This window comes from Arachis ipaensis, chromosome B3 (assembly GCF_059453495.1).
Source record: "Arachis ipaensis isolate K30076 ecotype BB chromosome B3, ASM5945349v1, whole genome shotgun sequence".
NCBI classification, from domain to species: domain Eukaryota; kingdom Viridiplantae; phylum Streptophyta; class Magnoliopsida; order Fabales; family Fabaceae; genus Arachis; species Arachis ipaensis.
This window is the reverse complement of record NC_142438.1, coordinates 137,097,705-137,122,061: the sequence shown is the minus strand read 5'-3', so window position 1 is coordinate 137,122,061 and position 24,357 is coordinate 137,097,705. Positions and strand designations below refer to the sequence as shown.

Here is a 24,357-nt window from a genome sequence, read left to right as displayed (position 1 = left end):
TGCACTTAGAAGGTCTACAAGAGAGAGAAAGCCTTCGTCAAGGTATTCTCCACATGAGTTTGTTTTGTTGACTGATGGGGGAGAACCTGAATGCTTTGGAGAGGCTGTTGAAGATGAAAGCAAAGCTCAATGGCTTGAAGCTATGCAAGAAGAAATGAAGTCCTTGCTTGAGAATGATACCTATGAGTTGGTGAAGCTATCGAAGGGTATGCGAGTTTTGAAGAACAAATGGGTATTCAGAATCAAGAATGAAGAACACAATTCTAAGCCTCGGTATAAGGCTAGATTGGTTGTTAGAGGCTTTAGCCAGAGAAAAGGTGTTGATTATGAGGAGATCTTTTCTCCTGTTGTGAGGATGTCATCCATTCGTGCTGTGCTTGGATTAGCAGCGTCTCTTGATTTGGAGATTGAGCAAATGGATGTGAAGACAGCTTTTCTTCATGGTGATTTAGACAAGGAGATCTACATGGAGCAACCGGAGGGCTTTGTTGTTAAAGGAAAGGAAGATTTTGTGTGCAAGCTTAAGAAGAGTCTTTATGGGTTGAAGCAAGCTCCAAGACAGTGGTACAAGAAGTTTGAATCTGTTATGGGGAAGCATGGTTACCGTAAGACAACTTCAGATCATTGTGTATTTGTGCAAAAATTTTCTGATGATGATTTTATCATTCTTTTGCTTTATGTGGATGATATTTTGATTGTGGGCAAGAATGCTTTGAGGATTAATGAGTTGAAGAAACAGTTGAGTAAGTTCTTTGCTATGAAGGACTTGGGTCCTGCCAAACAAATTTTGGGCATGACTATTACTCGTTATAGAGATTCCAAGAAGCTTTATTTGTCACAGGAGAAGTACATAAAGAAGGTGCTTCAAAGGTTTGGCATGAATGATGCCAAATGTGTTGCTAGTTCTTTTGCTCCTCATTTTAAGTTAAGTACCAAGCAGTGTCCAACCACTGATGAGGAGAAACAAGCAATGGATGAAATTCCTTATGCCTCAGCTGTTGGAAGCTTGATGTATGCTATGGTGTGTACTAGACCAGACATTGCTCATGCAGTTGGTACTGTGAGTCGTTTTCTCTCTAATCCAGGTAAAGAACATTGGAATGCTGTTAAATGGATTATGAGATATCTCAAAGGTACAACTAACTTGAGTTTGAGTTTTGGTGGTGAGAAACCTTTGCTAGTTGGCTTTACTGATGCAGACATGGCAGGAGATATTGATTCTCGAAAGTCTACTTCAGGTTATTTGGTCAAGTTTGCAGGGGGAGCTATTTCATGGCAGTCAAGGCTACAAAAGTGTGTTGCACTTTCTACCACAGAGGCAGAGTTTATTGCAGCAACTGAAGCATGTAAAGAGTTGTTGTGGATGAAGAAGTTTCTTGCAGCACTTGGTTTCAAGCAAGACCGTTATGTGTTGTTGTGTGATAGCCAAAGTGCTATTCATCTTGCCAAGAATTCTACTTTTCATCCAAGATCTAAACACATTGATGTTAGGTATCACTGGATACGGGATGTGTTAGATTCAAAGTTGTTGGAACTTGAGAAAGTTCACACTGATGACAATGGTGCTGATATGATGACAAAAGCATTGTCAAGAGAAAAGTTTGAAACATGTTGTTTGATCGCCGGAATGGCGAGAGCCTCCACCTAGTCGAGAAGGGGGAGATTTGTTGGGTTTTTCTCTCCTTTGTGAGGCCCAAGCCCAACATTTTGAGGGTGTCTCTTGCACCCATTGTGCCACAACCCTAGTTCAGATTTTTGGGGTCATTGAGAGTGAGTGAGAGTAGCCACCAAGTGAGAGAGAAGGGGAAAAACAAAATTCCCGTTTTTGCCCAAAGCAGTAAATTTCAAATATCAGTTTCTCAGTTGTTCACCGTTGGATCGGCTTGAAATTTAAACTGCATGTTCTTATCATCTTGTTCTTCATTCTGGTCGGTGGAGATGTTGATTGGAGATTTGCAGTGAGAGAAATTGGCTTCGCAAGAGAGAAATTAGGTTTCCCGTTTTTACACAGAGCAGCAATTTTGGAACGGCAGTTTCTCATTCTTTCACCGTTGGATCGACGTGAAATTTGAACTGTAGATTCTTCACATCTTGTTCTTCATTCTGGACGGTGGAGATTTTAATTGGAGGTCTACAGAGGGAGAAATTGGCTTCGACAGCAGCTCTGTTTTTTGGGTATATTTCATCTTCTTGCTTTTCATTTGTGAGCTTTGGTGCTTTGATGTTTTGGCTGGTTATATGCACATTTTTGTGCTTTGTTTGAGACTCTCTTGTACCTCATTTGATTATAGTGGAGCTATTTCATTGGTCTGGACGACTCGTGGTTTTTACCTCTTACCTTGAGGGGGTTTTCCACGTTAAAATCTCGGTGTGTTCTTATTATTGCTTTACTTGCTATATTTGCTTGTTATAGTTGCTGCCATATTGTGTTGTGAGTGCTTCCATATTGTTTTTGTGTTGGACATTTGTGTCGTTTCCGCTGCTAGGCTCTTTCAATATCAGCAGCTTTTCCCAAACCGCATGGTTCCAAGAGATGGAGACAACATCCCCGGATACTTTGTTACCTTGATGGGAATATAATCGAACTAATTATAATTTAACAACCTATCCTCATACCTAATACATGCTCTCTCCTTACTTCATTAATTTAATTTTTTTCTGTTTAGGTAATAACTATATATCTAATCAAGTGGAAAAAAAGAAAGAAATGGAAGATGGCTTTGTGAATGAATGAATTGAGTGTTTGTCTGGTGCTGATATGACAGTATATATGGGAGCACACGGTTTACACCCAGGGCAATATCATGATCGCTGTATGCTAACCATTTGACATGTAAATTTTTCTATCAAACATGATTATGCAGCTTTTTCAATAGATAAATTAAAATCTTTTTTTTTTTTCTTTCTATCTCTCTGCTACCAATTCTACTCCTGCAGATTATGCTTTTCTGCCACGTGCCACTGCTTTTATATATTTCTATGAAAAAATTTAGGAGGCAGTAATTTTTGTGTTTTCTAATCAATACTTAACCATCAAAATAAAAGTGAGTGATGAATAATTGATGATTATAAAACACCAAAATTGCTAGCCCTAACATTCCTCATCTTTCTATTTATCCATCTCTCTTGTTCATACATTCAAGTCATGTCCCATAAGGTATCATCTACATCATCCTCTCATTGCCACAGGGCTTATTAACATACCATTTCACCTCAGTTTTTTTTTTTTTTTTGCTACACAAAAATACCAAATTAACATGGCATAAAAATCATTAATAAAGTTTCTAATTAACTTTTATGTAGAAATAAAAATCATTGATGAAATTCCTATAAGTCATTACTTACTTTATGTAGAGATGAATACATATTCTCAACACAAACGATCATTACAGTTACTGTTCCCTTTTATCTTGTCTCCAGCCCGTAGGTAAAACCTGTAAAACATAGCACTTGCTTAATTATTATATTGTATTATTGGCTATGATGCATGATGGCATGGGCTAAGACTTCTTTCTTTACAAATTTTAAAAGACACATTACAGAGAATTAATTTTTAGTTGATTAAATATTAATTAAATTTTTTATTTTAAAATTTAAAATAAATAAAATAATTAAAAAAAGATTGATAATGACCCCTCAAAAAACAGCTGCTTTTTAATTTTCATATTGAAGACGGAGTGATATTTTTGACCGATATTAGAGTTGGGTGTGTTATTTCTGAGTATGAAACAGAAAAAAGACGATAAACCACAAATTGGACCTTTAGAGTTAGATTTTTTATTTTTTTCACAAAACCTACCCTTAAATTTAGGTTTTCTAAATTTTTTTAATTTTTTCACAAAACCTACCTTTAAATTTGGGTTTTCTAATTTTTTTTCAAAAATCTACTCAGATTTGTTTTTTCTTTAAAATAAAAAAATTTATCTTACATAAATCAGAGACTCAGTTTTGTTTTCTCATGAATTTGAATTCATTTTGTCACAAATCGGACGTACGATTTTTTTATTTCAGTCAAATCTAAGCCTTTGATTTGCAATTTAAAATTAAAAAAAATCTCTATATTAATAAAAAACACACCAATACACATGCTCATTTTCCATTATCAAAAAAATAGCCAAAAATAACTTCTTAGCATTACTTATTTCAAAATTATTATTTTTGTATAGCCATAAATTAAATATTTTCATTTCGTGTAAATTAAAAATAAATAATCATATATATATTTTGTTCAAAAACACTCGTTTATCTATTTTAAAATTTTATAACGTTGAACTGAATGCTTACTACGTCAGAAAAAAAACTATACTTTTATTAATTTAATTCATTTATTCATTATCTCAAAGTTCTACACTTGTACTTAAGAAAATTTCAATTAATGGATCACAAAAGGTAAGCAACTATAAAAAACAGATAAAATATTACATCTTTATGTAGAATCTTAAAAATAAGTAGGTAAGTTGTCTTATTATTGTATATTTAATATAATTTTAATTGACGTAGAATTTCGCTTATCATGTTGGATATCTCAACACCTATCTCCGACTCCGTGGATCTAAACCTTATTAAAGGAGGTTCTTGGCCATATGTAACCAGTACTACTTTTGAGAAAATATATATATGCAACTGGTATAATAATAATCTTCTTATGCCTAGGCCTTATAGAAGTTTTTCATACAACTAACAAATAAAGAAAGCTCGTGAACCAATATGAAGACGTAAGAAATAAAATATCCCATCACACATTGATATATAGCCTGAGAATTGAAGGAATTAAATCAATTAATTGGAATAGAAAAGAATTTGATGAGTGTGTGAGTCAGTGTGTTATAATATGAGTATGTAAATCCAGATCCAAGAATTGGGCAGGCAAACCCTATGACTCTAAAATCATGCTATGCTACTACGTCGGCTACATACCCATTCTGCCCTGCATGCCGCCATCACATAATTAATAATTAATAATAATAACTATTTAATTAACTATCCCTCTGATGTTTTGGTCGTCACTGCTTTGTGCAACGCGTGGTACTATCACTGTGGACTCTGCTTCCTTCTCTTCTCTTATTTTTGTCCTTTAATCAATTACTATTATTTCTTTATTGTCCTCTCTCTTCTACATTAACTCATTAATTACGTATACAACTCTCCCAATCTCACTTCGACTTGCACGTAATACTGCTACTTCTTTTTAGCCATTAGAGATTTCATTACACCCACCCTCTAATCCATAAGTTGCATGGCCTTTTCAATGTTGCTCTACTAAACCATATATAATTAATCTCAGGGTTTAAATAATCACACCACCGTTATATATGGAACATAATATTGTAGGATGTGGATTCAATATTTATTTGTTCGTTTTGAAAATTAGATATTATAAATACAAATTTGGAATGGTATCTCCCTGGTATATGAGAAATAGTTAGATGTTTATTTTAGCTGTAACCTAATTTTCTTTAACTTTTAATTAATATATTACTTTTGGAGTAGGGAGCGGGAGTGGTCCAAAAAACTAGTGTGGACCTTAGAAAATACCTACAAGGAGTCTCAACTCTCAACATAATTGTCAGTATAAATAATGCTTTTTAATAATGCAAGAATCTTATAGACGTAAGGAACTAAGGATAAAATCTAAAGTTGTTAAACTTAAACGGATATTAAATATTTAAATCTCATAACTAATTATCAGTTAATATTTTCTTCTTCTTTTTTGGATCAACAGTTAGGAGGTTTTTTGAATATTTTAATACAATGTATAAAAGATTAGAGAAAAGGACAAATAGGTTCCTGACCTTTTGTCCCGCGGACATTTTCGTCCCTGACCATTGAAAAATACTTTTAAGTCCCTGACCTTCACAAAATTTGGACGGATCGGTCCCTGACGGAGGCATTTGGACATATCAGTCCCTGACGGAGGCATATGGACGGAGGGACTAATCCGTCCAAATTTTGTGAAAGTTAGGGACTTAAAAATATTTTTCAATGGTCAGAGAAGAAAATGTCTACACAACAAAAAGTCAGGGACCTATTTGTCATTTTCTCAAAAGATTAAAAGTATCAGAGGTCAGTTAGAAGGGCTAGTTCCGACCAAAAACAGTAGGTGGGCTACCAAACTAAAGGTCCTGGTCTTACTTATTGGGCCTGCAGACGCTACATTTGTTTATTTTTTTTCTTGGACCTGGTTTTTAATTCCTTGAATTAATCAGAGCTATTCCATTGTTAAATGATGATGCAAATGGGGTCGTTATGCCCCCAAATGACTGGTGTATTGCAACTCTTTTCGGGCTTCAGCACCGTTGTAATACCCAAAAAAATTAGGGAGTCACTAGATAAAAACGCCTAAAACTTTTTTTTATAAAAATATTTTTTAGTAATTAAAATTTAACATATATAATCGATTAAATCATGTTATTTTTGTCAAAATTATGCTAGACAAATTGATTTATCCAAAAAAAAATGGTAAATCAAATCTTGAACTGGTCTAAATTAATATTATTTTTTTTATAAAAAATGACTACAATACATTTATTATAAAAATTATTAAAATACTCTTATTATATATATATTAATTTTAAAAATTCTAAATTTTAACCATACGAAAGAAAAATAAAGGGCTAAAATTTAGGATTCTCAAAATTAATATATATAATAGAAGTATTTTAGTCATTTTCTATAATAGGGTATTGTAGTCATTTTCTATAAAAATTAATATTAATTTAGACCATTTCAAGATTTGATTCACCATTCTTCGGTCAAATCAATTTGTCTAATATAATTTTGACAAAAATAACACAATTTAATCGATTATATGTGTTAAATTTTAATTATTAAAAAATATTTTTAAAAAAAGACGTTTCCACCGTCTTTATCTAAGCAGCTCCCAAAAATTTATTGTACCCATATTATTTTATTTATAGGTGAAAACTCACGTGTAATTATCCGTTAATAGCTGAAAATCATTTAGTTAAACACCTCAAGTCAACTAATAATTTTTAACTATTAATTTTATTTATACTTGAATATTCATCTTATTTCTGGACAAATTGTCTTAATTTATCTACTTTATTTGGTCACAAGAATTATAAATTGTAAGTTGAGTCCAGAGAGAAAAGCTATAATAAGTTAATTGGCACCGATGACCCACCGGAATGCATAAACTAGGGACTGTCTCTAATTGTTTAATTAGAGGCCCTTATTTTGCATCATGATGATATTCATTCAACAAAAAAGAGAAATGATTATGACGGTGGCCCTAGACCTCTCTAACCCATAATGATTTTAATTTATAGTTGGCAACCGTTGAAGCATTATTATACATACAATAACACAAAAATGATTCAAATGTAGGTAGGTGGAGGGACTTGAATTTCAATTGATTTTTCATACTTCACAGTTCACACCCGTGACAAGACATACACAAAAGAAAAGGAAAAGCAAAACTTGAAACCTTGTGTGTGTTGCATATTTATATATGTCTCACATAGTCACGTTACATATGCTTTGAACCAAACACAAAAGAGTATGGAAAGTGAGCAAAAAAACAAGGAGATGAAAGAAGTTGTTGCTGTTGTTGCAGAACCTGAGATGGTGGTGGAGCAATTTCATCAAGGGGCAATTAACAACAATGGTCTTGTGAGACAGACGAGTATGAACAACAACAACAATAATAATTGTCTTTGTTCTCCAACAACACATGCTGGTTCATTCCGTTGCAGGCTTCACCGCAGCACCCTCCAAAGGACCAAAAGCATCGATAGATAATAAGGATCCATGCATTCATCTTCTGTTTGAATTCGATACTACTCACATACATGTTATATATGCTTAATTTACTTCTTGTGAGTTCCATTTTGATTATCAAGTTATGAACTCAATTGTGTTTGTTTTCTTCTCTTGTGATGATCGAAATAAAACACAAGTTGTCATCTTGTTCTGCAATTCTGCATGCTTATTAAATCGCTGCTAACAACTATTCAGTAAAATAGTGGATTAATAAATTAAGGAAAGAAAAAGAAGAAAATAATTACTTGTGATAATAACTCATGTTAAACAATTGATCACTTAAAATTAAATTAAAGAAGTTTCCTTACTGACATGTTCCTAATCAATTGGAGGGACATGAAAGAAAAGCGACGGAAGAAAAGTCCAATTTAATTTCGAATCTTATGATAGGAATGTAAATGGCAAAATGATGATTGAGTATAGTGCCAAATTTCGTCATGATTATCATAGCAATTGGTTAGTGATCAAAGGAAGATTCATGCAGGCATGCTCTAAGAATAGTTAAGTCAAGGGCCAAAGGAAACCATAATGAGTGTTGTGATCATCATTGCAACAATGATCATGATGACCACCATTGTTAGTCCCCCACTATATCATCATTTTCTTTTATTATTATTTTGTTGAACTCCAAAACAGTAGTGAAAGGTCAATTTCAGTTTTTGAGATTGAACAGAACAAAGTAACTACTAACTAGTTGTTATTTGAGGACACAATTCATCCAATAAATCTTAGTATGAAGGAGGATGAAAGTGACATTCATCCAATAACCTAATGCCCACATTATTTATAAGAGATATTAAAGAAAGTCATCAAGACATAGAATATTTATTAGTAGTTACATTTTCTCATTAATGTCAAAAGATTTTTCTTTAAATAGGAGGCCCATATTTACTATATTGTAGAGCTTAGAGGTTTATCAAGAATTCAAGATGTTTGTTGGGATAAAATAGACCAAGCGGTTTTAATTTTCCACTGATTTAAAGATAATACCGCTTAATTATAAGCAAACATATCTTATCAATGGTGGATTTTATTCTTCTGTTGTATATTTTTGTCCTACTTTCTGGTCGGCTTTGGATTGCACACCAGTTTGTTATCAATTATGATGGCACTAATAAATTGTAACAAAGCACAATAGATCAATGAAAAATCTCTTCTAACTAGAAACCAGAATAATAAATGCATGCTCGAACACTCCAAATTTTAGCCCATAGTTGAATATCATATTCTATGAGGAAGAGAACATTAGTGTGGATACAAATTATTATCTGATATCCAAGAATAAATTTGAAATTATTAACATATGAGATTTTTACCAAAGAGATTTCCCCTTATGTTGAGAAAGATCTCATATCTTATTATCATAGGTTTTATATGAACAATGCACAATTCTTTGATTCTGCCTAAGAAGTTACAAGGCCCTTTTTGCAGATGAAGTAAAAATAGAGTATATTACTACTATCCTCTAAAAATTCACTCTAATTCTTTCCTGTGACACCTTTGTTTGTAGACCAGAACTTACTAAGCATTCGTTTTGGTTGATTAATACCCTTAGATCTAGAAGCAGCTCTCCCATTTTCATCATTGGTAATGTTATCTATGTCTTTATCCTCTGCTAGCTTCATTCTCAGAGTTGGATTCCTTGTTGCTGTTGTTGTTGGCTTTGGTGTCTTGAGTCCATTGACACTCCAGTTATCATCACCATGAATGCTTGTGGTGGTACTCAATGGTGGGGGATGCTTTGAAGAAGGGTCAATGCCATGTGCTTTCAGTAATGCCTTGATGTTGCTTGGTATGTCGGCGACTTTTCCGTTGCCGCCGCCGGATGCTGCTGCTCTGGCTTGCTCAAAGAAGAGGACTTGGACAACCACTCTTAGAGGGAGTAGCTCATTTTGTGCTGCATGCATGCATGCTTCCATGGATAGTTTCTTGCAGTCTAGGATCCTACATAGTCTTTTTCTTTCGCTTTTATTCAGTTCTGGATGAGCCTGCCAACACAACACAACAGAATGTAACAAACAAGTAGCCAAATTAAATCAGAAGCCATGTTTAGGCTAAATTGCCAATAAATTTTGAATAAGAGCAATGAACTTTGACAAAGGTATCTGTGACTCTAGTTGCAATAGCTCTAGTATACCTTGAGATAAGTATCAATAGCTCTGTATAGATCATCATGATCATGTCTTGCAAAATCTGGTATAGCCTCAGCAAGAGCAATGAACTTTGACAAAGGCAAGTTGACATCCCTGGCCACCTCCTGAAGGTACCTATCCACAAGCTTAGCCACCTTCAACTTTGATCCATGAGAAGCTGAGGAGGACCTCCTGCTCTCCTGGAACTCGAAATCAATGTTCTCGGCCGACCGCGACCGCCTTCTCTCGCAGGCAATCATCCTCATTCTTGGAGGACTAGTTGGAGGACTCTGCCCCTGTGACATAAACTGTTCCAATATTGCCATCACCAAATCCACATCATAAGCCATATCATTTGTGTGAGAAAGTGAAGGTATCAAAAGATCATTCACTGTTGCTTCATCCAATTGAAGTCCTACTCTTCTTGCCAATTCACTCTTTGAAGAACAAGATGCATTCAGAATATTGCAAGCCTTCAAGAGCTTAAGAAGAAAGCTGCAAGAAACAGCACCTCTTTCAGCAGGTAGCAAGCTCACTATAGATTCCAAAAGTAAACGATGCTTGGAGGCTATTTCGCTTGCTGAATCCGAATCTGAGTCTGATAACTCTTGAGATTCTTCCTTCTTGTTCTTGGCATGTCCATTGCTTTTTGTTGTGATGCTTGGCAGCCACCTTGAGGCATAGATTTTGAGCGCATCGCCGATCAAATTGGACGGCGTCTTGCCGCCGGATTTGATAGCAATCATGGCTCTCCAGTACAAATCTATGGTCAATTCTGCTAAATCTTCCGCCCACCATCCCTTACTTGTTGACTTGTGCCTCATGCTTTCGGTTCCATTGCAAGAAGAGACATCATCTCTCAACCTTCTAGAATGGCTATGTGACAAACTCACCTTAGAAGGGTGGCTTAAGACCTTTGAGGCTATGGCTTCAATGCACCTGCTTGTAATGGCCAAGTCCTCTGACCACAGACACAGAGCCATTGATTTTGTGGTTTGTAGTGTCACAATTGAGTCCTTCCAGCCATGGAGGATGCAAGAATTCAGGAACACTTCAAGCTTGTATATCAAGTTCCCTTTTTCTACATCCTCAGTCATCTGAAGGTACTCGGCGGCACAGCGCGCCGCCACAATGTTGTAGGCACTGAGTGTTATGGTCATTCCATAGCAGAACTTTGCACAGAGCTCAAATGTCTCGGCGCCGCCGGGGAAGTCAGGGAGCTGCACTATCTGAGGCTGGCCTGAATCAGGTGACTCTGAGCAGAGTCTTTGGAGCCGCAAACACTTGGAAAGAAGGGGAAACTGAAACCGAAAACAGATCAACAAAAGAAGGAAACTAGTCATTCAAGACAAGTTTGAAGGACTTGTACACTCACCTTGTGAAGAAGGTATCTGCTTCCTTTCACTTGAATTATCAGGTCACTTGAAACTTCACAAGTTACTGCCCTGCATGCACACAAATTTCGACAATCTTATTTTAACTACATAACAAGGAATTTCCTCAATTTATTATGCTTTTACCTTACTGAATCAGCAGTGTAGAAGGTATCAGGACGAGATCCAAGTTTCATGAACTTCATGACTAGTTTGCCGAATTTCTTTCCCTCTAAATCATGTGTTATTCTCAATTCTGTGACTCTAGTTGCAATGGTACTAGTGAAAACTAGCTATATACACAAATACCAAAGTGAATACTAATTTATATTATATACCATCACTTTGTTATTGAATGTATGATAGAACTTTAGTGCAAACTGCAAACTGAATGAGTGTGGGATAGAAAGACTTTGAGGGATTCTGAGAAAGAAAAAAGAAAGAATAGAGGAGGGAAGAGATGTAAAAGTTTCAGTAGGGAGAAAGAAAACCAAAGAGGTTTCTTTGTGGGAAGAAATAATATATACAAAGTTTAAATAAGTGTATGAGTGATAATAATAACAAAAATGTTAAAACACAAAAGAAGTTGGTCCCAGACAAACTTTATTTTGCAATGTCACAAGATTCCTCAATTTTGAGAGAATTTATCTTTTCTATCTAACCACCTTCTTTAACTCAGCAATTTAGAAAAAGAAAAAGAATAGTCAATTGTGTAAGAAAATATCAGAAGATAAAACATTGCAAGGATCACAGCATATTGCAGACGACATACTTAAAATAGATTGGCTACACTTTATACACATTACTTATCTATTTTAGCAGCACAGTTAAAGAAAATATAAACATAATCATTCTAGAAGTAGAAATACTCAGTACATATATAACATAAAACATGGTATGTAATATTATTAGATTAATTTTATATCGTATAAGGACCAACCAATACAGAAAGTGGCAAATCATTAAAGGGGGGAAATATATATACATGCGAAATAGAATAACTGTGTAACGTCAACTTTACCTTTGATTTATTTATTATTATTTTTTAATTTCTAGTGTTTTGGTAGAAGAATGTTATGGTATGTTTGTATTAGCTAGGCTTTATCTAAAAAATTGGTTAAACAACTAAAAATTTAACCAATCAAATTGATTTAATTTTTTAGTAGTTAACTGATTTAAAATAATAAAAAAAATATTTAATTTAACTTCAATTAAACTTTCAAAATTTTTGAAATTGTAGTTGTAGCTCAGTTTTCGAACTTTGATTATACTACTACAGTGCTAATGGAATGGCAACTCCCACGTGCTTATCCTGCGCCCACTAGTGCCCTTCCTTCTCATCATTGCCACCGCAATTAATAATTTTCTTTGCTTTACGTTTCTTTTTTTTTTTCTTTCAATGCATTTTTTACTTTGATGCAGTCTCCCATTAGATTATTCTAGTCAAACACTATAAATAAATTAATAATTCAGCAGCAGTAATAATAAATAATAGTTTTGTGAAGAAATAAGGATATAACAGAACTTAAAATGGCGAAAAGGAGCCATATAATATACGTATATCATTATCCTTAACAAGCTAATGGATAGCCTCCATATAAAAATGAATTCCAACTTTATTTGCACGAAAGCATATATGTATGGATAAAAGATTGGCCTTGTATTGTTCAAAAATGACGAAACTGCCATTCCGTGCCATGCATGTCATGAGCATTCCACATTCATTTATTGCAAATGGTCCATGAGATTGAAACTTAGCATATTATTGGAGTGCAGCTGGGAGACCTCTTGTTGGCTTATTAGAGGCAGGTGTTTGATTATTAGGTTAAAATAAAATCAAAACAAAGATAATTGTGGTGGCAGATTAAGGCTTCTTGATGCTGAAATATTTATGGTTAAGATGTGTTAATCCCTAAATAAGTAGTAGTTGAGGCTTGTCTTCAACTTTTTGTTTGCCCTTTTGAATTGTTGCTTATAACTATTAGGGTAAAGATGACTAAAACGTTTTTTTTAAAGATGTTTTTTATTAATTAAAATTTAATATATATAATTGATTAAATTGTATTATTTTTGTTAAAATTAGGTCAATCAAATTAATTTGATCGAAAAAATAGTGAATTAAATTTTGAATTGATCTAAATTAATATTATTTTTTTTATTATAAAAAATAACTACAATATTCTTATTATAGAAAATCACTAAAATACTCATATATATATATATATTAAAAGTTTTAAATTCTAACTCTTTACTTTTCTACTATTATAGGATTAGAATTTATAATTTTCAAATATATATATATATATAAGTAATATTATATATCCAAATCTTTTTGTGAACCAAGTCTAACCAAACTAAACAATAAAATTTAGAATAATGTTAGTCATAACTGATTTTTGTTATGTTAAACTAATTTGGTTGGACTTGATTAATAGAAAAATTTGGATGTGTAGTATATATATATATATATATATATAATAGGAGTATTTTAATCATTTTCTATAATAAAAGTATTATAGTCATTTTTTATAAAAAAATAATATTAATTTAGACCGGTTTAAAATTTGATTCATCATTTTTTCGACCAAATTAATTTTTTTAGCCTAATTTTAACAAAAATAATACAATTTAATCGATTATATGTATTAAATTTTAATTATTAAAAAATATTAAAAAAAAAAAACGTTTTAAACGTCTTTCTCTTCTCTGAGTGACTCCCTAAATATTATTATTTCAAAGCGTCTCTCTAAGCTTTTTCATTGTGATAAATGATTTAAATAACAATAGATAGATATAGAAGGAGGGTTTTGTGGCCCATTAATAATGGTAGAGAGAGTACAAAAGGAGAGACATCTAGGGAGTTAATTATCATCATCATATGTGATATTCATGATTGGTTTCGAATTGCATACTATGATGTGTTATAGTCTCTATATATATATAAATTTTTTGTGAGCATGATTATTAGAAAAGGTAATAAGAATGGCAAAGATGTACGGGCCTAGCCAGCTAGCTAGCTAGGGGGCTTTGGCTCCATTTATATATGTAATTTCATCTATAATAACAAGCTTTAAGAATTAAGAATCCCCATTGTTAAAAAAATAAATTTTATTTTTAATTACACAAGTGCTACAATAATGTCATGATGGATCACATATTAATAAAATATCTAGAAAGAGAGAGATGCTCACCAACATTTGCTCATTTAGTTATATAGATTCTTTTAGCTCATAAGAATTTTGATATAATGTGATGATATTATTTCTTTAAAAAAATTAAATTAATAAAAAGAGTATATGAATAATTATATTATTAACAAAATATTTGTGAGAGCTTGAGAAGAATAAATTTAGGTAGTATAATTTTCTAATGGAGGGTTAAGATATTAAAAGTTATTAAAGGGTCATATGATTAATTCACAAAAACATCATATAACTTTTATGTTTTAATCTTGTTTCTATATGGGCGATGCATTCCATATGTAAGTGTGCTAACGCAAAGGTAATTAAGAGTATACCATAACATCAAAGAGAGGTTGAAATCTAATTTGGGAAAAAATATCAAGTTAAAGAGCAATTCTGATTATTTTCGAGAGAAGATATTAAATGATTGATGACCAGTGACCACTATACTGAACTTCCATTTATTCAATGGAAAATTTATGCAAAGAAAAAATATAGGTAGACAATAAAAATACTAAATAATGTGAAAAATAAATATATCGAATGTTCATTTTACTAAATGTGTGGATCGTTATTCTAATATTAAAATTTAGGTAAATAATTTATAGATATAATATATTTTATTTTATTAATAGTTATTCATGTTGTTCAAAAAATTATTGATTACCTAACATAATAACTCTTATGGAAAACATACCGGGGGCAATAGTTGGCTCAAGATATAGACTAGTGCTAACATACCAAGTTGTTTCAAAGGCAAATATGGAACAACCAACCATGATACAAGGTAAAGCGTCATTTATTCTATTTATATTTCAAGTTCTTCGTAATAATAATAATAATTGCAACTTTATTACGTAACCAATTAGAGCATCAGCTAATTTTCCCAACTATACATATTAGTTCCAACAAAAAAGTCTAATAACACAAAAAAAAAAACACAGCACAATAACATTATCCCAAAAAAAAAAAAAATTGCATATTTCATATTATCCTCCTACTCTCACTTACGTCATTTATTCTGCTATCATTTTCTTCAGCTTCAATCACGTCGTTGCACCGCCCGCACAATCGTTGCTGATCATCCGCTTGCCACAACAACGATTCCAATCTTCTTGCGCCGACGACAATGCACACAACCCCACTAATAGAACTAATAGATTCTCTTTCGCGTCGTCGCGTCGCCTGACCCCATTGTCGAACTGCTTCGTAACTTGTCTGTCTCAACAGAACTGATGAAGACGACGTCCACAACACCACAAAGGAATCTCCAGAAGACCCACTGCACCGCGTCCAATCACGTCGTCGACCAGCCCTCACCTAGCCTCCACCCATGAACACTCTCCGATCTAACCTCTATTTCTTTGCCACAAACCACCTTTGCCACAAACCACCTCATTGCCACTCTTTCATCACCATAACCTTCACCTTTGGAGGAATCAAAATCAACCCAGAGAGGAATTTGAAATGGATGACTATGGGTGAGAGTCAAAATTGGATCTTGGTTTCAGCTGAATCTGAAGCTGTTTGAGGGAACAAAACATTGAAAAGGGTGTCATGGAGAAAGCTAATAGAAATAGGGCGAAAAAGAACACAGATCTAAGGTGAGAAGAGAGTGAGGAGAGAGGATCAAATCTAAACAATCAAACACAGAAGCCTCATGTATGTGGATTCACTTTTTCTAGGAGAAAAGAAAATTGGTGAAAGAGACAGAAAGAGAGAGAGAGCTCACCGTGATTCGGTTCGCAAAGGGGACTGCGGTGGCGGCGGCTGGTGCGGTGGCCCGTCAGGGGCACTGGTTCGGTGATGAGGAGAAGGTAGCCCCGGTAGGTGAGGGTGGTCGGCGGTGAAAAGAGGAGAAGGGGGTACTGCGGCTCTAGGGTTGCTAGCGGCAGCGAAGTAGGGGCGGAGTGGGTGCGAAGGTCCTCTGGTCGACAAGACCGAGACAGGGAAGGAGAGAAGGAGGGGTGGTCACTGACAAGGGTCTCTGATGCGGTAGGCTCTGGTTTGAGGCCGATGGTGATAGTGACGAGGAGAAGCTGGCGCGGTGCTCCTGGACTGGCGGAGGTCCGCGACGTTGCTAGCGGAGAAGGGTGAACGATGATGAGGAGGGTGGGACGGTGGTTTGTGGTTGATGCTGGGATTGGGTGGCTGTGAACATTGAGAGAGAGAGGAGGGAGGATGAGGAGAGTGAGACGGTGGTTTGTGGTTGATGCTGGGATTGGGTGGCTGTGAATATTGAGAGAGAGAGGAGGGAGGAAGGAGATGATAGTGTGGAGAGAAGGGTAATTTAGGGATTTTAGATAATTTTTTAGGGTTTGGATAATTTTGCCTGTAAAAATAATTTTTTATGGGTACAAATGGTAATTTCTTTTTTCTATGGGCAGATATGTCAGCGTTTTCAACTTTCGTGGGTACAAATGGTAGTTTACTCTATTTTTTTTGTAAGATTTAGAATGTCTTATTTATTAAACTTGGAATATTTTCTTTTGTAAAACTTAGAATGTTTCTATTATTAAATTGGAGATGTTTCTTTTGTTAAACTTTAAATGTTTTTTTTTTTAAATTTGGGATGTTTCTTGTATTCGATGTAGGTCGGTCCAGCGCAATGTGCAAAAGAGTAACCACAGAGAGTACAGTGACAACGCGGTAGACGGTTGAAGACAAAGTATTCGTTACGTAATGAAAAAGACTTCACGTTGACGAAGCAGTTATGCGTGAGAATCATTAATCCTAATTTGATGCGTTAATCCTAATTATTTAAAATTTTATTTTTTAGAAAATTCAAAATTTTTTTTTTTTAATAAGTTGCCAAATTGGCTGATGGTCTAGTTATTGGCCCCAGTATTTTCTCTAATAATAATAATGTATTCATTTTCTTGGCTATTTAATGTAGAGGGTATGCTTTTAATTTTCTAGAATTGACAAAGCACATGGCTGTGAGAGCTAATAAGATGTTGGCTAAACTATGGAAATTAACTGTGAAAGGTTGTCATATATGCATATGGAGCCTTCACCATTTTGAAAGGTACAACACATCATTCAATGGAGGATGGTAGTAATTATATGAAAATTACTTCTTTTGATTTATAGACTTTAATTTAGATGGAGATATTGATAATTATATTTTGAATAATAATCGAGAATCTTAAGTTATCTTTTTAATTATCCTTTTTCTACAAATAAAAATAAAAAATATTTAAATTTGTCTTTATTTAAAAATTAATAGGATATAAATTAAGATTTTTAATTTTTTTTAACAGTCTTGAGGGAAATCACCATGATAAAGGCCAAGGCATCTCAATTATACCTAAAATAATAGGAAAAGAAATTCATAATATAATATTAAAGTCTTTCTAATTAAGAGATAGATCTATCAAATTAAATTTCGACCAACAAATGTTTAGTTGCATAATATAACTATATGTCATGATATTTATTTGCATGTACAAAACTGGCCCCGGCAAGATGATATTATCAGCAATGGCATGTTATTATTAATTAATTAATTTGGTTTGCAGCCTTAATGAGTGTTAATTGAGTAAAAGTAAAGGATTAGAATAAGTGTTTTCGCGTTTGGAACACAAACCTAAATGCACGCATTATAGTAGAAGAAGTGGTCCAAGTCCAACCAGTTTATTAATAGTTGAGAAAGACTAGCGAGCTAGCTAGCTCGTTAGGTAGAGTTTGCACTCATAAGATCTTAGCTGCTAGCTAGGTATGAAAGATGTTCGGGACAAGAATGGAACATGCATGAACGAGAAATATACTTATTATAGTCATATGTAACCAGTTCAATGGGACTGCAATATTCTTTCCCTTTTTTTTTAATTATATTATCTTTTTTTCTTTTCGAATTCATCAAAACATGCAATATTATATCATAATATCACCCTTTTCAAAAAATTAAACTTATAAAAAAAATAACATAAAAATAATTTTATGTCTAACAAATAGAAATAAGTTTGATACAATTAGAAATATTATAAATAGAAGAGTTAAATATGATTTTGATTCCTAAGATTTAGGGAGAAAATTTTTTTCGCTCCTAATATTCTTTTACATACAAAATCGTCCCTAAAGTTTAACTTGGTTTTAAAATTGTCTTTTTTATTTAAATTTTAAAATTTTGGACCAAATTTTAGTACTAGTTTTTTGCTTCTATTTTTTGTTTATTACATTGTTGATTCTTCTATTTCTGATTCCTTAATATTCATTGATTTGCTAATTACATTATTGATTCTTCTGCCTCTATTTCTTTTATTTATACATTGTTTCTGCTTCTGATTCCATTGTTGTTGTTGCTAATGATGTGACGAATAAGAAAAAAAAGAAGCAGCGAAATGGAGTATTTTGGCGAATGTTTGTTGGAGAAGGGTTCTTGAAAAAAGGTATTTTGGTCCCAATTTTAAAATTAAGCTAAACTTTAGAGACGATTTTGTACGTAAAAAAAGTTGGAGACGAAAAAATTTTCAGTCTATATTTTAGAGACCAAAATCATATTTATTCATAAATAAAAAGATAAAAAAAAAATGTATACATTCCTTGAGGATCATACATCGATCACTCACTTTTTGTTTATTGGTGATGAATTGAAGGGCATTAATATTATTAGGACAATAGACTCAAATAGCTTATTAGAATATAATCAAAGTAATTTATATAAGAATAATTCGTATACATTCCACCATGCATTCACGTTTTGTATGCTGGATGAGAATAAACATGAAGTTTGGTTTCTTTGTACCCGATATTTGTCCTAATAACATCTGCATGCTAAAATGTTTGAATTCATTGTATCTAGTTTTGAATTCTTTATTGATTTAACTAATTTGTTCGCTTTTTATTTTTTCACGATCTTACTATTCGTTACGTTCCTAATAACACACTATATATAGTGTAGAAGCAAGTTTATGTATATTCTCTAATATAGTAACTGAATAAAGTACTTTATTCCTCCTTCGATAGGTCGAATACTACCAAAAATTTTCATGTAAATGGTTATTGTGCACGTGAATTACCCTCTTTATTTCTCCTTCTATATACATACAACAAAAACAATAATAATAGTAGTAACAAAAAAATGAATTATATTCTATCTATCCCAAGCTAGGTCCTTCTCTATATTTATATCCATATATGAATATGAAGAATAATGAAGCCTAGCCATGACTTATTTGAAACAAATTAATCTAAGCCAAGGAAAAGTACAATTAATAGTTAGATATATAACAATTTATGCTGTATTTTTTTATGAGCAATACTAGGGGCCAGCAACATTTGTGATTGGTAGCCATCAACTAGCCATCAATGATGATTTGATGGTGTGAGATTGGTGTGAGATTTCATCCAATGGCTCACCTTTCTCTGCTGGTTACATGCTGGCCAAAATGCAATAAAATTGCTGGCCCCTAGACTTTTCCTTTTTTTATTAGCTTAAATTTTTTAAATAAATAATATCATGACATGATATTAAAATTTTATGTCTAAAAAATCAAGAGTTCAATTCTAAAAAAAAACATAAAACAAATAAAAAAAAAAGACCAATGTAAAAATCATGCAAATCTTAAAAAAATTATTTTAAAAAATATTAAAGATATAATTATTTATATTATTTTTTTATTGGCCTTAAATTTTTAGGTTGAAATAAGTAGGTAGCAGGCTAGCTAGCTAAGACATATATGACTGGAAAGAGAAGTGATTGAAGATTGAATATTTATGATTGATGATGGTGGGGGAGTAATTAGACGAATACACCAAAAACGTACACCAATGGGTGCACCCCAAATGCTATGTTTAACCAAATCCAAATGTGGGCACAACACTAGAAAAGCACAAGCCATCTCGCTCTCAAAGTCATGCCTCATTCACTGTCTCCTCCACGCACAGACCCGACTCTCTCTTGGCTCGATCAATGCTACTTTCGAAATTTCATCCAAAACTAAAGCCTATATGTATAATGGATTTTTTATAACCATATGTATATATATGGCTCCTATTGATATAATCTACAAATATGGGGCTAAATGTCAGACCTATACTAAGAAAATATAAAAACATATATAAAATTATAAAATTTTAAAGATAAAATAGTCTCGTTAATATTTATAAAAAAATGACATTAGAATTCAATCTATATATACTTTTTTTAATAAATATATATCTAATATTTAATTATTTTTATTATGTTTTTAAATTTTTAAAAATTTATTTATAGTTTATATATTTTGACATTGTTTTTGTCACCAATCCATGGAAAAAGAAAATAGTTATATATGATTTTCAATCTAAAATTTTGATGAACGATAATTAATTGTAAGTGTTGGCTAATATTGATAAAAAAAAATATTAATTTTCATTTTCTTTGATTTTTTCTGTCTTAGTTATTAATAATTACTTTTTACAATTCATTATTTCTACATAAATAATATTGGTCATTTTATATAATTTTTTTATATAATTTGTTTTAATTTTTATATTAAAAATGTAAAAACTTAAAGTTTTTTATTAGTTAATAATAATAATAATAATAATATAAAGATTGTGGTGGTGAGAAAGTAGAGGCAGATACATAGGTTGGGTGGTGTGAAAGGGTGATTCTTGATGCCACCGAAATGGGTAACCAACCGACATGTGGGACCTTATATTCCCCTCCAATTCTTCTTTGTTTCGTTGGGACCATCTCCACTCTCCAACTCTATTATTTTTGTTGGCTTACTTGTATGTATCTATTTTCCATCAAATTCTAAAATTGTAATTGACCCAATTTAATTGCACCTATATCTAGAAAACAAGTTTTGCATTGCTGAGGAACTTTAAATTAGACCCATACTATATATCATGTGAATGAAGGTACATTCTGATCTTTATTAAAATTGTCAAAGAGAATTAATTAATTTGGGTGATGGATGAGCATGTACAAATTGACCACAAAATTAAATGATGGATGGAAAGAATGGGCATCTTCACATTTGTCAATCCTAGCACCCTTTGTTTCAAGGCTAAGATTAACTGGTGGATGATGAGAATTCAGAAGTGATAATTTCACATACACAATGTACATACGTATAAGTCGTCATATAAATATCAATGAATTAGAAGCTTCTCGTTATTTATTTCAATCACTCGAAAAAGTTTGGACGATATTCATTTTGATTTCCTGTCAGAGATCTGATGTATACTATGATTTTGTCTCTATGACTGTATAATATATTTGACATTCCATGCATGTATTAATTACGCAACATACACGTAATAATTTGGGACACCTTATTATTATCAAAAACTGAGGCAGAGCATTATAGAAAGAATATGAGTGACTGAATATATCATTTATTATTGAGTGTAAGTATACAAAGCTATAGGAGTGCCAAGATATATATATACTCTTTTGAAATTGAGTTTCTTAGGGAGCTAAAACTTTAGGAAAATTTTCAAGTGTGCCGTGGTACCGGTGTTTTAGTGATTTTTAACCGTTGATTTTAATTATAAAAAATATATATAATATATATAATTAAGATCAACGGTTAAAAATTACTACTACACCAGTATGACGGTACACTTAAAAATCTTCCAAAACTTTATAATTAAAGTGAAATTGGTCTCGGCGGGTTGATGTAATTTATAACTATACGTTGCATATTCCTGCCATAGCGTACATATATAGCAGCTTCAGAAGGAGCAAATAAATAAAGTTCCGACAAATATTGGTTGGATAATATTCAAATGAATCATAAAAGTGAAGGAAATGAACGAAAAAGAAAAATACAATACGCAAGCACGTACGATAAAGTTTTGTTCAAAGGCCTGGAAAAGTGATGAGGGCATCCCAATAAGTATTAGTATAAACAGAAAGGGTAATTTATATTTTTTAATAACCTAAATAATAGATTAATAAATGAAAGTTTTTATGTTATTTATCTAGCGAGATTGTAGTATAAATTAACATTATTTATTTTTTATTATACAGGAGGACACATTCACCATTATATCCTAATTGAAAGTATTCTTGTAATTAATTAATTAGACATTATTATATCAACCTTATTCATCCATGCATCATATCGCTTCCTTTTTCAAATTATTGTTTATATACATCGATTATTGCATGTTAGATATGTTGACCTCCACCATATTTATATGTTATTCTTCTTAGATATATATATACTCACAGCAAAGACATATTATTTTCTTATCTTCAATTCATTATTTTAGGAAGGTTCAGTGTCACTTTTACTTTAGACGTGACTTACAATATCATACACAAATTGAAGGGATTGTGGGTGGTTGATCGATGAATATGGTTCCACAATTGCAATTTATTAGAGGCAATGATCCATCTTAATTAATATTCACGTTGGTCTAGTTTGGTGGTTCGTTAGATAGTCCTTTAACTAAAAAGGTTAACGAATGAGTAGGTTCAATAGTAATGAAGGTGAGAAGAAAATTAAAAGAGAAGAGATTCCATGTTGATGATAAAAAAGAAGCAAGGGTTGGAATCTGTTATCTCGTTCCCTATGCTGTTGGACACAAGGAACCAGAGGCATCAAGTGTCACTGTTTATGTGACTTTAAATTTTGTAAGCATTAGGAGAGAAGAATAGATAAAAACAAATGTCACAAAGCTGAAGAGTGGCAGTCAATAGTGATGCTTGCTTTGGCTTTTGGAGTAGTTATTAGGAGAGGCCATGTGCCATCTTCTTAGCTTCTCTGTTCCATCACCACCAACCTAACAATACCTTTATTCTATTCCCCATAACCCTCACAACAATTAGGACCACCTTACTTCATATCCTTTTGCCCACACATTATCAATTAAATCTTCCCTTCTTATATCTTTCTACTCTTAAGTAGCTAGGTTAAAGATTAAATTAAGTAAGGAGTAGATAATAAAAAAAAAAAAAAGTCTAAGGAGACAGCAACTTTTGTATTTTGTGGTCAGCACTTAACTATCAAAAGAAAAATGAGTGATCTCCTACCATTGGATGTAATCTCACACCATTAAAAACACTATTGATGGCCAATTAATGGTTACAAAACACAAAAATTGCCGACCCCCTAGCACTCCTCTAATAAAAATCCCATACATATAAAAATTAAAAGCAATAATCATTGAATTTGTTAAGATATAATTATTTATATACTTTTTTTTATTAATTTAAATTTTTAAAAAATGTAATATCATGATATCAAAAATTCTATATTCGAAATGTCTAGAATTCAAACCTTGTTATTTCTAAAAAAAAAAGTTAGTAGAAGACAAATAAAAAAATACTCATATAAAAATGTAAGTAAACTTAAAAAAATACTCTTATTTAAAAGATTACATTATTAGAGAATATAATCGTTTATATATCTTTTTCTATTAACTATAATTTTTAAAATAAGTTAAAAATGGTGACAAAATTAGTGTATGTTTGTTTTCACGTTATGCATTTTAAACATGGTTAGAATGCTTTATTAAATGTTTGTCAAATTTTGTTTGGCATTAATTTTACTTAATGTGAATAGATTTTTACTCCCAAACTCACATTCAACCAAAAGTAAGAACATTTTTAGAATTTCTTACTTTTGTGTTTAAAGTAGTTTGTTGAAAAATTATAGTTGCAATTATTTTTTTATCAATATTATCCTTCTTGCTTGCTAAAAAATATTTATTTATTATTGTAGTTAAGTTTTTCTACCTATTATATTGCTATTTTATAAGACTTTTTTTTATTTATCTTTAAACTTTAGTTTGTTTCTCTTATATATTTATTTTTACAATTTTTATCAATATATTATCATCTTACTAATTCAAATTCAATTTCACTTTCTTTTCGTACTTTATATTTTATTTATTTTGTGTTTTTGTTCATTTAATGGCGACCTTACTAAGATTATTTATTCG

General features: G+C 32.2%; 1 protein-coding gene across 1 annotated transcript; it reads right to left on the bottom strand.

Moving 5' to 3' along the window:
* Positions 1-9,091: 9,091 nt before the first annotated feature.
* On the bottom strand, positions 9,092-12,146 carry LOC107631357 (Phototropic-responsive NPH3 family protein). The gene is made up of 4 exons (XM_016334786.3): positions 11,435-12,146; positions 11,290-11,359; positions 9,920-11,215; positions 9,092-9,770 (listed from the first exon to the last, which is right to left on the bottom strand). The coding sequence occupies exons 1-4, from the start codon at positions 11,491-11,493 to the stop codon at positions 9,261-9,263; spliced, it is 1,935 nt and encodes a 644-aa protein (XP_016190272.1). The 5' UTR covers positions 11,494-12,146; the 3' UTR covers positions 9,092-9,260.
* Between the last annotated feature and the right edge of the window lie 12,211 nt (positions 12,147-24,357).